The 17,893-nt window shown below is 35.8% G+C and overlaps 2 protein-coding genes across 5 annotated transcripts in view; one reads left to right on the plus strand and one right to left on the minus strand.

Moving 5' to 3' along the window:
• Positions 1 to 17,893, plus strand: part of CCDC85A (coiled-coil domain containing 85A) — a 1,028,435-nt gene that overhangs the window by 162,757 nt on the left and 847,785 nt on the right. The gene's annotated exons all lie outside the window — the stretch shown is intronic.
• The window catches only part of EFEMP1 (EGF containing fibulin extracellular matrix protein 1), a 59,065-nt gene that overhangs the window by 10,960 nt on the left and 30,212 nt on the right, over positions 1 to 17,893 (minus strand). For both annotated transcript variants that reach the window (XM_045514367.2, XM_010951880.3), the window contains exons 5-7: positions 5,422 to 5,544; positions 1,584 to 1,703; positions 493 to 612 (exon numbers count right to left, since the gene is read on the minus strand). In XM_045514367.2, coding sequence (XP_045370323.1) covers positions 493 to 612; positions 1,584 to 1,703; positions 5,422 to 5,544 — 363 coding nt within the window. The remainder of the gene's footprint in view (positions 1 to 492; positions 613 to 1,583; positions 1,704 to 5,421; positions 5,545 to 17,893) is intronic.

Here is a 17,893-nt window from a genome sequence, read left to right on the forward strand (position 1 = left end):
ACCAAGGCACCTTAAGTACACAGTGGCAGGAATGACTAGGGACCAGGTCTCTTGCTTTCTATTCTAATGTTCCTGACACGCATCAGCTATTTTTGAACTTAAATATGCAAGGCAGTCACTTGGAATTCTCATTAGGTGCAGAATCTGATTCAGTAGGTCAGGACTAGGGCCTGAGATTCTGTAGTTCTCACAGGCTCCCAGGAGGTGCCAGTGCTGCTGGCTGTTGCATCACAGCTGAGAAGCAAGACATTGAGCACTCTTTCTAATTACTAGACCCAGCCTATATCTAATATTTCAGTTATTGTGTTTCTTCTCCTTTTTCTTGATAACATACTAAAAAGCCAATGTTACAATTGAACTAAATTAACTGGATTTTAGAACAGAATTTCCATCAAAAAAATTTTATTTCTATAAACAGGAACATACTCAGCTAAAGCAACAGCAATCACAGGGATTGGACTATTACTACAAGTTACTTGGAAAACAGTTTACCTTCACAGTTGAGCCTGTCACTGCTTAGCTCGTATCCTTGATTACACTGACAGATGAATGAACCAAGAATGTTGTAGCATTGCTGAGCACACTGATTGCTGGCATCACATTCATTTATGTCTGAAAGGCAAGATTATATGCATTTATGTATCTGTGTCTTTAAACACAGCCTTGCTCTTTTGTACCTATGTCATCTGATGATAAGTGAGTAATTCCCTAGCTGAATTCTTTGAGCTGCAGAAGCTCGTTGGAGAACATCCACTCAGGTTTCATATTTGTTGGAACAACTTCAAACATCTGTCATACACTTCTTTTAGAAATACTAGAATATTTTTTTTTCTGGGAATGACAGTTCTGTGTTTGATGAATCTTTCCAAAAGAATTTAATGATTCTAATAAATATACATTCCAGTATCTATTTTCTTTTATTGTTGTTCAGATGCAAAATGCCAAGTCTATAAATAATTGATATAAGACACATACTGATACGGTCTCTCAGCATGCTGTAGTGAAGATTTATCTGTGCTATTTATCACTTTTTAAATGGGTTCTGTTAAATTCCATTACAATTATAACATAAGCCTTTGAGACCCATACAGAGTTTTGCAATGCTCTGAGGCACTGAAAATATTGTGAAAAGGCATTTTTCCTGCACTAGATTCTTTCCATGTCATGCCAGTCTTAAAACTGTGTGCCATGACATTGCATTCTGAAAGGGTAGAAGAAGCATGTAAAAATCAGATGCACTTTCAGCAGAAAGCTTATGTATTTGAACTTGCAGTAACCCCTGTGGTACCTTCAGCATTTATATTGTGTACTGTTGACTAATTGGTGTGTGTATATCAGTTGATCTGTAGTTTTTTATTTTTATTTTTTTGATACATTCACAGAGGAGAATTAAAGCCTAGGCTTAAAATGTTTCCATGCACATCTTGATGTGTTTTAAGAAGCAGATTGGTTTTTGTCTTTTCAGCTTTATGCAGGGAAGTTGATAGAAACCAGTTCACTCAAGAACATAGAAAATTAGAAATACTACAATGTGGGTTGGGAAAACAGAAATCACTCAGGATGACTGTTCCCAGAAGACTTACCTACACAGGTATAGTTGTTTGCCGCCAACTGAAACCCAGGATTGCACTGGCAGTAAAATGATCCTGGCGTGTTCACGCATCGTTGGTGGCAATATGGAGGGATGGTGCATTCATCTATATCTAGGTTATCAAGCACACATACAAAGAGAACCAACTTACTGACTATCCAAATTATTGACTATGATTAAGCTGTTTAATCTCAAATTCTCAGCAGAGCATTATTTAGGAAACCTATCTAGAGACCTCATTTTAAAAGTAATTATTTTTTTTTCTTTTCTTTTCTTTTTAAAGTAGAGTATCTGTGCTTTAAATATACTTTGGTCTGTATTCTGCAGTTAAATCAGATGTTAATAACAAAGACTTCATATACCTGGATTCATACACCTAGTTGGATGGGTTGAGATTTTAAAGAGAGAAAAGTAATTAAGATTATTTCACATATAAATGAGAATGTCAGGTTGGGAATCTAAAAGCTTATTTATAACGACAGAAGTAAAAAAGAACTATGGAAGAATTGAGTATGTAGCATAAAACTAAGAAAAGGAGGTATGCGCTGTTGCTCAGCTGGTGACCTTAGTGAAGTCACTTTAATGTTTGGTATCTAGTTTTTTTTCTTCTGTAAAACGTGTATAGTAGTGCTTGCTATGTGTATCTTAGGAAGTTTTTGTGAGAATCATATGAAAGAACACTGTGGAAGGAATGGGATGCTAAACAAGTTACCTCTTGACACACTTGATGAAGTGTTCCAGCCCATGTCCTTCTCGTATAAATATTTCCAACTATAAAATGCTCAACTGAGAACTTGCAGAGTAGGATTAATATCTTAGAAGCATAATAAAATTTCATTAATTCATGACTCTACACTTTGTGACAACTCCAATATGGCATATGTAATTTAAAATAACAATTATGCAGATCAATATAATACTATGTAGTAACACTATCTTCTGGTAAAAAATGAAAACAAAACTTTATGCTGAACTCTTCTGGTATTTTAATAACTAAAAGTGTGAGAGGCAGTGTGCTCAAGTGACCTCAAGGTAACCTGAGTTTAAATCTTTGTTCTGGCATTACTAGCTTGGTCTTAACCTCTCAGAGCTTCCTCTTCTGTTAGTAATAATACAACAATGTGGTAGAATTGTTGAGAGGATTACATGAGATAATGTAGGCAAAATTTCTTGCATAGAACAGGTGAAAATAAATGGGAGCTATTAAAAATAAGCTGCAAAATATATTTGATTTAACTTGAAATTTGAAATAAACAATAATGATATTCACATGACTTCCTTCCTAATTTATTAGGTGTCTGATCAAATGTCACCTCAGGGAGGCCATCTCTGTCCATCCATATAAAATATTTTCTTCTGCCCCATCTATCCCATTATCCTGCTTTATATTTCTTTGTAACCATTGACACTCCTTAACATTGTGTTATGTATTTTTTTGTTTCTTGTGTGTCTCCCTCACTAATGCTTGGCAAATAAGACATGTCTCATCCTTTTGAGGTGGAAGTAGAGTATTTTTTGTCTGTTCACTGCTGTATGATTTATTAAGAGACCTATCACAGGGCCTGGCCTAGTAGGTGCTCAATAAATATTAGCTGAATGAATGGAAACTTCATACTAATTAACAGCAATTTTAACACAGTTCTTCCTAGTACCTAATATTATAGCCAAGTGCCAATATCAATAGCTAATTTATATAAATGGTACTTTCTAATAGCTCTATGAAGGCCATGATCTTGTAAGTCTGTTTACCACAATGGCCCAGCACTTAGAACCTGGCACAAAGTCAGCCCTCAATAAATACCTGATGAATAAACAATGCATCTCTTCTCAACCAGTAAACATTCATTATTATTTGCTAGCATTGTTGTTTGTCAATGTAAGTTTATAATGATGATAAGACATATGTATGTTCCACCTGTCTTGAATGGAAACAAATTACTGCATGAAATGATAAGATCAACAATAGAGAAGTGTACAAGGGATAGAGGGAGCACCATTCTACTCAAGGGGTGACCTGCTGACCACTACTGGTCCACAGAGTATTTGGATCAGTATGCAATGAATAAGTACAGAAATTGAGAGCCTGTATTTAGGAATAGCAATTTGGTGTTACTGCAACATTTTAACTGTACTTTACAGAAGTATTGATCTGTAACAGATTGGAAATTTATAGAAAAGATTGAGAATTACTGGCATAGAGGAGGGAGTGATAAATTATATTTCTGTAGATCATGGAAGACTTCCCAGAGAAAGTGACCTGGGATTTGAGAGTTGAATAGGAGTTTGTAGGAATGCCTGTTTCTGGTACTGAAAGAGCTTATGTAGAGGCACTGAAGTGTGACACTGTGGTGTACTGGGGAAATATAATTAGTAGGACAAAGCTGGAGTGTAGGTTTTTTTTGACAGGAGAGGGATATTGGTACAACAGAGCTGGGCAAGGATTAGATTGAGGAAGACCTTATATGCTCTGTTGGGGAATGTAGTATTGGTTCTGTGGGTAGGGGAATAGCAGGGAAGCCACGATATTGGATCTGAATTTAAGAACATCTCCTCCTACCACATCATAAAGGGCTCTAACCATATGTTCTATTCACTTTGATTCTTCCTATAGTAGGCTGGGTTAGTTCTTTTTCTATACTTTTTATACCCTCAGTCGTTTATTTTCCTGACTACTAAAGTGGGCAAAACTTTGGTGCCTGTGGAGTTTTCCACACAATTTTCTCCTCAGTCACAGCTTCAGCCACTATAAACCTTGGTCCTTCCTCAGAGGCTGGACACTAGCCCCAGCACCTAGGCACAGCACCATGGCAGGCAGAACAGGTCCAGGGTCCACCAGGAGCTCAGTATTGATACCCTGACAATAGCTCACATTCTCAGGAGAAAATCGATGCTGGGTTGCCTGTCCCCATATTCTCTGTTCCTAAAGGAAAATAAAGACTTTTCACTGACATTATGGTAAGACGTGGTATTTAAATCAATGGACAGAGGGAGTCAATTATAGAGTTTCATCCTGGTGCTGGGCCTCCAGCTTAAGCCCAGAACACTTTTAGTTTACTTGTTATTTGCCAGTCAGCCTCCGCATACCGTGTTCTTCCAGTCATTCAAAAAACATGCATAGCCCATCTTCTTGGCGGGCACTCTTCAGGGACTGGAGAGACAGCAGTGACACAAACCAGGTCTGGCCCCTGCCCTCAGGGAGCTCAAGTAGAGCTCTCAAGTAGGGCACGTGTGTTGAATTCCTAGCACTGCACCCCTTTGCAACATAGAAAATGTTTAGTACAAGTCTGTTAACTCATTACTTAATGATAGCACACAGCTATTCAACCCAGGACCCGGTTCTGTTCTAAGTACTCTTACACGTGAGCTCCTAAGACAGAGGCTGGTATGATCTCCATAGCACAAAAGGAAAAAGCGAAATAGAGTATTTGCCCAAGATCTCAAAGTGAGTAAGGGGTGGAGCTAATTTGAACCTCACCATTTTCCCTCTAAGCTATGCTATGCTAAAACCAGTGAATGAAACCATCAGTGTCTTAGTGCTAGGGCACCAAATAACTAATTTAAAATGATTTTCCAGGTTGCTTTTGTGATCTCATTCATACCTCAAACTTCTGCTTTTGCTTAGTTTAACATTTAAATAACACTTTGATATCCAGAATATGCTCTACCTTTAAGGTTAGTTCTTGTTAATGTGGAAAATGGATCGGTAGTCAATGAAAGAATCAGCACTATCATTCTCCAAACAAAGATGAGTGCTTTGTTCTGAATGCTTGAGGTTTAAACAGTTAAAGATGCTCCAGACAGGACTTGGTTTAGTGCACTGTTGTACTTACCTACACACTGCTCTCCTCGCTTCTGATACCCAGGAGGGCACTGACAGGTGAAGGAACCGCGAAGATTGATGCACACTTGGTCAGCTCTACAGTTGTGCGTCCCTGCGGTGCACTCATCTATGTCTGTTAAAGACATGCAGCACAGAAAGAGTTTGAGTCAGTTACGAAGATGTTGATATTTCCTCCATTTTGCCATCATATTTTTCTTAAAGAAACCAAGTTTTCACTCTATTTTAAAATCTTACTCTGTAATACTTTTATATTGTAAATATTTAAAATAATAAATTATTTCAAATGTTTGGAAATAATTTCATAGATGCCAGTGTGTACCACTTAGATTTAACAAATGCTAACATTTTGCCATGTGTGCCTCACCTCACTTTGTTTTGTTAAGAAATGGAACATTTGAGATATAACTAAAGCTTTCTTCCATTCTCATACCTGTACTCACTCACCTACTACCATCCTGGTAGGTGTGAATCCTTCCCTGAGATGTTCTTTATACTTTTTATTATACAGGTATGTGCCCATTAGAATATCCAGTATTGTTTTCTGTGTTTTAAAGTGTAAGTGAATTATATGATACTTGCTTTTCCACCCAAAATATTGCATTCGAAATAATTTCTAGTGACAAGTCTCTAAAAATCTGCCCAATAACTGGGTATAAATCAAACTTTAATATTACACATTCCTTGTTGGTGGGGGTTTTTTGATTTGTTTTTTTGTAAACTTTAACGTGAATGTATAAACGTTTCATTGCAAATTTCAAAATAAAAAGGATTCAATTTGATCGTATTCCTCTAGGAGAGAGAGACTGGTGTAGTTTAAAATACGTATTTTCCCAAAGCATTTCACTTCTGGGAATAATTTACTAAATGTACCTTAAGGAGTAGGTAGAATATCATTCTAGAAAAGTACAGAATGCTCAGTCATAATACAAACCTGTTATAACAAATTTCTTTGAAATCAAACTGTGCTGTAAATGTGTGTGTACATTCATATTACAATAATTTATAAGTGAAATTTAATTTTGCCTTACCTACATCACCTTTGCATTCATTCTAATCTCTCATATTATGAGGTCAAATAGCAGGTGAAAGAAGTATAAAATTTTGGCATTCTCCAACAACCTGAAGACTCTAAGCTTCACTAAAAAATATCTAAAATTTATAATTCCTAGATGACAAATTTTGCCTAACAACTGAAACAGGCTTAGGGGTGCTTGGATCATCACTGTGGTAGACTTTGCTTAGGAAGAAAGAGTGGGTCAAAATTCAGTACCAAAATGAGCCATCAGTAATTAGAATTTATTCCTTAAATCCTACCTTCCCTTTAAGAAGCTGAGAGACTAGCCCTTGGTGTGTTGCCTTTCATCTTTCTTTATTTCCAAAAATAATTGCTGTGCTTACACTACCCAGTGTAATAATGTAGGAAGTTCAGGTTATAAGAGAGTTGTCCTCGAATACCGGCTTTGGTTAGATGGGTGTGGAAATGATAAGAGAAATTCTTTCCAAAAGAAAGAGGGAGGGGTGATGAAGAATACTCGAGGGATGTATGGCTGTTTATTGGATAATAACCTATAAAAGCATCTACTTAACTAATTCTTAGAATCTGGTTTTAAAGTTTCAGCAAATTTTTTTGTTACTGTTTATTTTTTGTTTTGAAATTTTTTATTCTTATTATTTTCAAATCAGTGATTATGACTGTCCTTTTTATGGACTATGCAAACATACAGCAATCTTGCTTTGAAATTATCTGCTTTTTTTGTGTCTTTTATTATTTTCTCATATGTACTTGATGAAAACATTTCTACTGGGGTTTCTTCAGAGCTTTATGACTCGCTAATGCAGAAATGACAGCAGAATTCCTATTGTTTTATGTCAAGAACATTTGCCAACATTTGCAGTGATAACAGCTCTGAAAGATACAGCGGTGTGAGATTCAGATGTGGCAAGTTTCCTCAGTACAGGCTGGCAGAAGATCAAGGGCCCGGGCTGGCTGCTACATTTTCTAAAGCAGGCCTCACCAGCGACTGTGGCTTTTCTTTCTGAGACATCCCTCTGCCAATGGCCTCCACCCCATTACATTCCTGATGTGATTTCCTTCCTACTTTTTATGTCGTTCAATTCTAAGCCTCTTTGATAAATAAGCTAACATTGCAGTGGAATTAATATATCATTAAATAGATTTTAAACATAAAAGTTGTGCTCCCTGGACCTATTCCTTTTTTAAGAACCAGGTTGTTTACCTTCTGAGAATTACTTAACAAAAATATTAGGTGAGTTAAAGTAATTTAATAAAAACAAACAAAAAACCAAATAAAATACTACTATCTTTACTGCCACTATATTCTCCTTTCTCTATCAAAAACAAAACTGCAACAGGATTCATCTCACCTAGAATTGACTGGCGATATTTTTAACACACTTTCTACTTACCTGGACTCACTTTTAGTTTTAGTGCTTTCAGATGGGAAACCTCCCTGAAATTCAATAAAACACAGTTGCATGAAACCCCCTTCAAGAAATTATTCCAAAGGAGTTGAGTGCATGCTTTATCATACACTTTGAGCTGGATCTGCTAGTAAATGAACTGACTACATTTTCATTTATGGATTCTCTGACTTAAGTTTAGAATATTTATCCTCTTTGCTCTTAGCAGGTTATCTAGTGTTGGAGATAGACTGGATTTCTTTGAACTAGCTTCAAATATACCATCAATGTATCGGTTTATATAAATAACACGATTTTATTATTTTGAAAGTTGTACTTTGAGATCCTGTTATTTTTCTATTTGCACATCTATATGAAGTCATTTAAGAATCAGCTTACATTGTGAAACTCTTTTATGCTTGTCTTTTCTACTTGTATGCATTGCTATTTGTCTTAAATACCAGAAAGTTCAACGTGATAAGAATCACTGAAATATACTACTATGTTAGAAACTCAAAGCAAGAATATCCATCTCTATGCAGATGCACCAGAAGCCCTGGCTCTCCCACGTATGTTTATGAAAGTCCTCTGTAGTGGCAATACCTGTACTGGTAAAAGCAATGCTTTATTCATAAGGGAAACTACTCAGGTCAGCCATGATTTTCCTGATAAATCTAGGAAATAGTAGTCTGGGGAGTGGAGTTTTTGTTCTGTTTTTTAAAGTATCTGTAAGTTATCCTTGACAGTTAAACTCACTACGTTTTTTAGGCAGACAGTCAGTTAACACATTCCCTGGGCCCTGAACCCAAGCTCTTTGAGGACAGGATCTAAAGTATTACTTTTTCCTGTGTTCCTAGTACCTTGCAGAGTGCATGGAACATGGTGGGTTTTCAAAACATATTTGTTCAATAGATGGATGAATGAATCATGATTGTTTGCTAAGAACTGATACCTAGAGTTTAAAGAAAGTAGGATCAGTGTTTTATCTCATGGAACTAAACATTTACAAGGCAGAGTAACAGGCAAGATGTAGGAAACACAGCAAAATCAGCAAGATGTTGGCAAATGGAAATAGCTGTAAAACAACGGAGTGGAGAAGTGCAGAAGTTAGGAGAAGAAGGCAGCATCAGAGATGGGTGGTCATGGAGGGCTGGCCTGAGGAGGTGAGTTTTCAGCTGCATTTTGAAGAAGATAAGGGACATGGATTGGCAGAAATAGGAGGCTATTTCTAAGCAGAAGGCAGATCACGTTAGAAAGCAAAGAGAAAAGCAGTTTACATGAGAAGAATGGCAGACAGCTGGAGTCATCACAGCTGGAGGTGCTGTGTATGAGGAGTCTGGTGCAGAGTCTGGTTAATGTGCTCATAAAATGGTAGCTCAAATCATGAGCAAAATTCAAGGCCTTAAAGATGAATTAGAGTTTGGATTAAACACCACAGGAAGCAGCTCTGAACTATGTAGACACAGCCTAATGTAAACATTATCAAAGTACAGAATAATAGAATGTGCTTCCTAAAATATCACAACACATAAATCAACTCACATTTCATCATCCTAATGCAATAAGAATAGCTAATGGCAATATTTGGTGATTCCCTCATTTTTCAAAAATGTGCCCACACTCTCCCTTCTAGTGATTTATACTATTGTAGGTCTCTCTCTCTTGCTGACTTTGGCACCATGATTGCTTTACATAATGCAGCTGATCTTTACTCCGTTCTTACTCCTAGCCTCTCTATCACACTTTATCATAGACTGTCAATCTATGGAACTGCATATTTGGTTTTCTCTCAAAGCGATCGGAGGCAACTGTGTCCACATCTCTTTGGTGTCCATTAAGTCCCTGCTTAGGCCCTCATTCTCTATGTTTTTGGCTCCTTCCCTTTAGTCTGACTCATATTTCCCAAACCCCTGACTCATGCTGCTTTCTCTCTCTTATGCAACATTTTAATCTCTGCAGTGTTCTTTCCATAATTTGATAACTTACCACGACATGGAGTCACTTCAGTGTTTTCATGGGCAAAGATTTTATGTACCTTAAATGCTTTGGATGACTGCTTAAACTTTTCTAATTTGTGCCGTTTTATATTTAGGGAATAATTCAGAACTACTTTAGAATAAGACACCATTGACCAAATGGTGTATTTGATGAGAATGCACTGAAATAAGAGGAAGGGGACTGAAATTATTTTTATTCTGTTACTACCTCTGTGATCTAGGGCCCTGGCATCAATTCTTTTTTTCTCTGTTTCTCCATCTGTATAATAGACCGTCTATCCTTAATGATAATGCCACAGATTTTTTTTAAAAGTTCAGAAATTTCAAAATATATCTTTTTGTTTCCAGGCTGTAAACCCTTAGAGTAAAATAACCATATCTTTACCAGTTCTGAGTGGAACACTGTGCATGCCTTGTAAATACTATTTGATAGTTGAAGAAAAGATAGTGGTTAAATTCAGGTTGCTGCTATTTCTTGATCTGTGTGGATCTAAAACCTTATTATATCTTCCCGAACCATGTTAATTTAGTTTCATAAATGGAGTAAAGTAGAAACAAAAGCCAAGATTCATGTTTCCCATAAGGGGGTGTTACTTTACTCCTGGCTGCTTCTCTTCCTTCCTTCCTTCCTTCCCTTCCTTCTTTCCTTCCTTCCTTTCTTCACCTTCTTAGCGACTGAGATAGACACTCTTCTGCTCAGACTGATCAGTCCTAATCTTTTCTAGTAACAGGACAGTAAATTAGTTCCCAGCAAAGTACTCTTTCTACTTTATCTATGAAACTTTTTGAATACTCATTGGTGAAGATCTTATAGTTATTTGGATATTCACCTTATTTTTCTACATAATCCTAGAAGGTAGGAACAATTTCAACAAGTGCTGAGGCATTGCTGTTTTACTGCTGCCTCACCCATTAATGGCTATTAACAATGATAACCTGAGTAATCAAGACATTATGTTGATTGAAATATGATTAAGGATAAGGTATGTAATATTTTATATAACTTCATATACAAATTTGTTAAAATTCTAAAATTAACTGGTATAAAAATAGGTAAATGTTTAGCAGTATTTAAACGTCTATTATTTGACTAGGAAATCAGATTTACAAGCCTCTGTTTCAATCCTAATAACAGCCCTGTGGGATAAGTGGTCACATTACCTACAATTTTTGGATGAGGCAGGAGGATGCCACCAAAATGTAGATTGATGTGTGACCTGCCCAAGTTCACATAGAGCAAAAATTCAAACTTTAGATTTCCATTTTGCCTCTGCAATTTAGGTCTCCAGAAAGGCTTATTTGCTAAGAGTTCTGGATAACAGAAGTTTTATTGTAGTCAACATATATATAAATTTCTTGTATACATGTAAATTTCATATATACATAAAATTTTCTTACATGTATATTATATAAATATATAATTTTTCTTAGAATTAAAGAGAGTTGTTAATCTGTATAGTGTTGATTCCTCCCTTGTGTCTTTCTTCTACATTAGAATAACATTAATAGCTCTCCAAGTCTTCTGTTTTCCTCCCCAGTCCTTAGCCAATTATCAACAATTTTTGTCAAAGACTTTCTATTTCCCTTGCTGCTTCTTTCATAGTACTGGAATCAGATTTATCTGGGCCAAATGCCCAGTTCTAGTTAGCTTTTCACCCCTCTGAAATTATCAGCTAGAATTCACCCAAGCTAAGCAGTTCTAGTGGAGAAAATAAATACTGATATTAAGTAAAAAAGAGGACTGTCTTCATCGATGGCCAGCAGTAGATTTATAGTTCTAGATTCTTATCTGTTCTGGCAAAACAGATTGTTAAAAATTTGGTGTGCTTTAAATGATAAACAAAAGTATCACCAAAATCAACAAATGTCAGCCTCCCTGATAGTTCATTTCTTTGTTTTAGAGAGTGGTGAATCAAGTGTCCTGGAAGCCTTTGGCATTGCACTGGGTTCTAACAGAACCTTGAAATATGTTGCTCCCATATGGAAAAATCATGTTACATGTGCTTGGAATTGCTTTACCAGCAGTGATGATAGATTTGCACTGCAAATCGACCCCCCCCCCCATCTAGTCTGCCTTGTGGCTAGTGGTGTTCATTTGCAAGATAATTGGATGAGGTTAGACATACAGTTGTTCATGTCTACCTAACCTCATGAACTCATATCTAATATTCATAAATGTGGGGGAGGGAGAAAACCAACTGGTGAACATGAATGATCAACTTGTAACTCACCTGTACTACACACAAACCAAACCAACCAACTGGTAATAGGCTAAAACAAGAGAACAAGCAAGGAAACAAAGACCTTAATTCTCATTCTTTAGCTCTTTTTACACACCGGCAAAGTGAAGCTTATTCCTTTTAGAATCTTAAGGAAAAAACATTTTCTACTGATAAATGATTGTTGTCAGGGGTGTTCTCTGGCATACCAATGAATAAGTTTCTTCTTAAACTTAATTAGCCATTAAAAAATGTCTGGGAAAAGATGACCCTGGTATTTGGCGTATTACAACCAATCATCAGTCTAAACTCTGTGGAGGTAAAACCGTATTTGAAACAAGCAGCACCATCAGTCTTTGGTCTAGGGTAGCTCAGTACCAGTAACTAAAGACTCTACATGAAAGTTCAAGCCCATCCAAGACAAGCTGGGGACTTACTTCAACCTGGCATCCAGAGGAATTATGCCCATCTTAGGGGATGCCTTTTCACTGACATTTTAGTTATGCATTCCTAGTGCCCTACTTCTTCACCTTGCCCCCTCCCACCCTCCTGTTATCCTCAGCTCCAGATTCAAACCCCTGAAGAGTGATGAACTGAATGGAGACTGAGTACATTCAACTGAGTCCACCATGCCCTCCCTGAGCACTGTGATTTGATTCCTGGCACACCTCCTTACACCTCCTGAGGCCTTACAGCTAGATTAGTGAGTCTCTGTAGACCAGAGGATACATATTCCTGGCTTACCCTTCAGGCCAGTCATCACTTGAGGTCACATAAGCCCCTGGCTATGGTAATGCCAATTATAACAAGCATGGCTTGGTGACCTCCTAATTGTATGAGACTGATTACATTATATTTGTTCATTCAACAATAAACAGCCTTTGTGCCCACTAAACTGAGGCATACTACTAAATTTGCTGAGTGCAACTTGGCAATACTTCTCCAAATTATTAACTGCCTAAGACTTTTAAAATAAAGTGTGTCTTTGTGCCTCTTGCCTTCACAGCATATTACGTTCTTATGTGTATTTTCCTGTCCATTTCATTAAATCATATTTATGATGTTTCTGTGCAATGTTTCCCCATATGCCTCAGGATCCTTATATTTTTCTGAATTCCAAATGGAGAGGTATGAGGGGTGTGACTCACCAAATTCATACTAAATTCCTTTTTCTTTTCTATTTTTAATTCAAAATTCCAACACAATGAAAAGCAATGAAAGCATAAATATGGGTAAATCTTAATGAATACTTACTTTATAAAACAGCAATAGTAAGGTCTTTTGTGATTTATTAAATATTTAGAATTATAACACATGAAAATAATAGCACATAGGTTGGCAGTAAGGTAAATGGAATTTAAGTATTTTAAGGTCCTTGTATAATCTGAGAAGAGGTAAAACTACTAATTTATTTTAGACTTTGAAAAGTCAAGGATAAATTAAAGTATTCCCTAGGGAAAACATTAGAGGACTAGTATAAAACTACAAGTCTGATTCAGGGGAGAATGGAATAATACAAAATAGTCCATCATTTTAGACAGAAAGCAAGAAATGTACAGAACAAAAAAAGGCAAATAGTAAAATGGTAGTTTAAACTTAAACATATCAATAGTTACATTAAAAGTAAGTGAATTAAATGCTCTTATTTTCAGGTTTATTACAGAAACAACACCCAAATATGCTGTTTCAAGAGAAATAATTTAAACATAAGGACATAGATAGATTAAAGAAAATATACTATGCAAACACTAACCAAAAGAAAGTTGGCTTTGCAATATTAATATCAGTCAAAGTTGACTTTAAGGAAAAAAAGATTACAAAGAATAAAAAGTAATACTGTGTAATGATAAAAGTTTAGTTCACCAGGAAAATGTAGAAATTCTAAATTTAACTGCATTTAATCACATAGCCTCAATACAGATAAAGCAAAAATGGGTAAAACTCAAGGGTAAAATGAATAAACACAGTAAAAGAGTATAACATACCTCTCCCAATAATTAAAAGAATAAATGTACATTTTCAGAAATGAATAGAAAATATGAATAACATGATTAAAAACTTTGAACTAACTGACATATTTAGAACACTGTACAGAATATATGATCTTCCAAGTACTGAGGATACATTAAAAGAAAATGACTATATGCTGGTCTTAAGACAAATGTAAATAAGTTTCAAAAATTGCAATATACAGATTTTATACTGTAACTACAATGCAAATAAGATAGAAACAGCAACAATGAAAACAAAACTAGAAAGATCCCCTTCCTTTGGAAAAGAAGACATATACTTCAAAACAACTCACAGTTTAAAGAAGATAACAAAATTGAAATTTTAGACTATTTCAAACTGAATGAAAATGAAAATGTTATGTATCAAAACCTATGGGGAAAAAATGACAGCCCTTAAGAAGGCCTATTGCCCCTCCTCTCTTTACATTATCCTTATCCTTTCCCCCCACTGTACTCAATTTACAAGAAAATACAGATGAGATTTGTATCTGAGTTAATGTGGTGTGAGAGTAGACTTGAGGATTTTGAATGGGTGCTTAGAGAAGAAGGAAAAGATCTTGTCTTTCCAAAGGGCAGGGCTAGAATAAATGGGTAGAAAGCCAAGAAAAGCAGATTTTGGTCCAGTGAAAGAAAAAAAAATGTGGTCATTGGACATTTTAATGTATTAAGAAATAATAAGGTTTCTATCTCTGGAAATATGCAAATGGTGCAATGTGAATCCCACTAGTGGGTAGGGACTGGTGTTTAAAATGGAGTTTAAAGATGTGTTAAGATACCCCATGCAAATATGGCAGAATATTAACAGGTTTTGAATCTGGATGGTGGGTGTCCAATGTTCATTATAGATATATTCAACTTTAAGTTTGAAAATGTTGATTAAAAAATATTGAAAAATAGATGCTACATCTACCCCAATATAGAAAGTTGTAAGGCTTCAACAAGATTAAATATCTATACTTTCTCTCTTTGACATATGGTACACATAAATATATCTTTGTATATGCACCATATATATTGTGATGTTTACTTTATGCTTTATAATTTTTCCTCTAACATCTGAAAAACTTGCTGTATGACAAAGTAGAGCAAGGAAAGTTCTCATCTTAAGTGGTTATTTATTCTCTCTCTCTCTTCTTTGAGCAAGGAAGTAGTTAGGAAATGCTAGACTTATTAATTCCTTGTTCTGTATTTAAGGATTTTTCAGGAAGGAAGACTCTGCAGGCTTCATCATATTATGGCATAAAACTATTCAATGTTCAAAATATTAAATGTGAGCAACTATCAGCTTGTTTCCAAATCTTTCACTAAACCAGGTGAGATCTGACTTTTTGGTTTTGTCCCAAATTGATCCCATAGTTACCATTTCCCTCAAGTTATTCATGAATTATCATGCATACTTGAATTTAATTTGCTGATAAATTGTGTTTGACACAATGTAGTCTGTGGGGTTTCCCCCCTCTGTGTTAAAAAACACTTTTAGTGATGTGAAGCAATAGCATTCAAATAACTCCTGAGTATTATTAGTTCAAGGAGTACCTAAAGGCAATAAGGGAAAAAAGAAAATACTGCTTCATAAAACTATGACCTGGTGAGTGTTTTGATGTTAAAGACTTATCAAGCTAGCATGTAAAATAGTCTTTGGACTTTTAAATGAATTTGGGGCATTTTACTTTCATTTCCATTAGAAGTGAAAAATACACACACACACACACACACACACACACACACTCTGAGATCTCTTTCAGTTTTAAAAGTCTGAAATTAAAGCTCACTTTGCTGAATTCCTGAACACTGTTGTAAAAAGGATTCACTTTCCAGCTCTTCTCTCTTCTACCCTCTCCAGCATAAAATGCTGGGCCCTGGGAAACCTGAATAACATGTTCTTGCTTCTTGGGGGCCATGATCTTTTCTTCTTCCCTTCTTTCTTATTTTTCAGCAGTAACCTCTCCCTCCTAATCCGTAGAATCAAAGGAGGGTTTAACATGGTCACATTTCTGGACAGGATTAAATGGCTCTGTTAGCAGAGTGGGATGAATAGAAAGTTCTCTTCAATATTTTCGTGCACTACTGTGTACCTGTAAAGTTACATACTTGCCTGGAATTTAGAGGAGCTTAATGCTTGTTTGGCAGCATAAACTCTGAAAAAAAATCTTGCAGGGAAACATGCCGCATACTTGGTTTCTGTCTGTAAAGTACAAAGGGAGATGGACCTGTGCCAGTATGTAGTTGATGTGTTAAAACGTAGATGCCAAACTAAGTCAGTCTTCAGGAGAATTTCTTGGCATGAATAAACATAGATGAAAAAAAGGTCTATGTTCTTAGATCTGTTATATATACTTGAAATGATTACTGCATGGATCACATCCGTGGAGTCTATCATATTCCAAGTTTTCATTTTAGAAGAAACTGGAAACATTGAGCAGTTCATATTGTTAATTTTAAAATTAGCCTAGAGTTATTTCTCCCTAGAAATGTAATAATTTGTTTATGGAAACCTTTAAATAAAAACCTTTGGCTTCAGGCACACACGTGGTTAATGGGAATGACTGCCAGTGAGGCTGCCAGATAGGTGTAAGGAGGTCCCCTGTCAGTAATCTTCAACTACAGATCTCTTTCTGTGGCTTTCAGAATGAGAATCACCATACTATTTTCTCACATAGTATTTTTAAGTTCTAAATTATTTTATTTGCGATTGTTTCTTTCTTTAGTTGCTGGGTTAGCTTTTTTCTAGCCTTATTATACAAAGAATTTATTATACCAAGAATTAGAGTTTATGGGATGACTTGATCTTTTTAGAAAGTCTGAGAACCACAGAATAAATTTTTTCCTTATGCAACTCACTGACAGAAAGATATGAAATATGATTGAGACAGAAGAGTGGGTAAGATCACGGGTTTTAGAGTCAGATAAGTCTCAATTCAAATCCAACCAACACCATGTTTTCAGTATGTGTCTGGAGAAAGTTATTTTAACCTTTCCAAGTCTCACTGCCACATCTGTCAAGTAGGGATAATACCCATTTCAAAATGTTCTTGTGAGGACTAACTGAAATAATACATGTCCCTAATGGCACCTTAGGCACACTAAAGGCTCGATAAATCGTGTTTAACACTGTGAAGTTGCTATACGTTGTATATCAGGTCAGTACTTCTGTTATAGACAGATGGAAGCAAGAAAACTGCAGAAAGTCTGTGATTTTAATATAATTTTCTATGTACTTGCATATAATTACACATCCTGTCTTTGTTTCCTTGCTCAATGTCATGTTTTGAATGTGGTCATATGACTGAAATCCAATCAGGAGGAACAACAATAGCATTGAATGATTTCCCTTCCTTTGGCATATTCCAGAGGAATGGATGCAAGAACAGGCAAAATCAGCCTTTCTTTCCTAAAAGTTATTTCTCATTAGTGAAATTGCAAACATTCAAACAAAAGTGATCTGGCAAAACAAAAATAACCTAGCATCTGCATTTCATAATATTTTGTGATTTGAAAGGACAGTTGGTGGACCCATCCACAGAAATGAAGTGTTAATGTTTATGAAGACTACTTAGCAAACAGAGCTTTAACTAGAGCTCTAATCAGAACCTATATGTAACTCTGAGAGAGAATTTTGTGTGAGCAAGATCACACAAAAAGCTGTGAAAATGTAAATTTCAGCAGCAATTTTTATTTATTATATTGATTGTGTCAAGGGACATTAAGGTCATCATCTTTCAAGGTAGTAATGAAATTATAAATCAGAACTGGAGAACAGATGGGGAATATTTTCCAATGAGAAAAACTGCATGTAAAGTCAGGACAAGTAT

The sequence above is a fragment of the Camelus bactrianus genome, chromosome 15, assembly GCF_048773025.1.
Source record: "Camelus bactrianus isolate YW-2024 breed Bactrian camel chromosome 15, ASM4877302v1, whole genome shotgun sequence".
Taxonomy (NCBI): Eukaryota; Metazoa; Chordata; class Mammalia; order Artiodactyla; family Camelidae; genus Camelus; species Camelus bactrianus.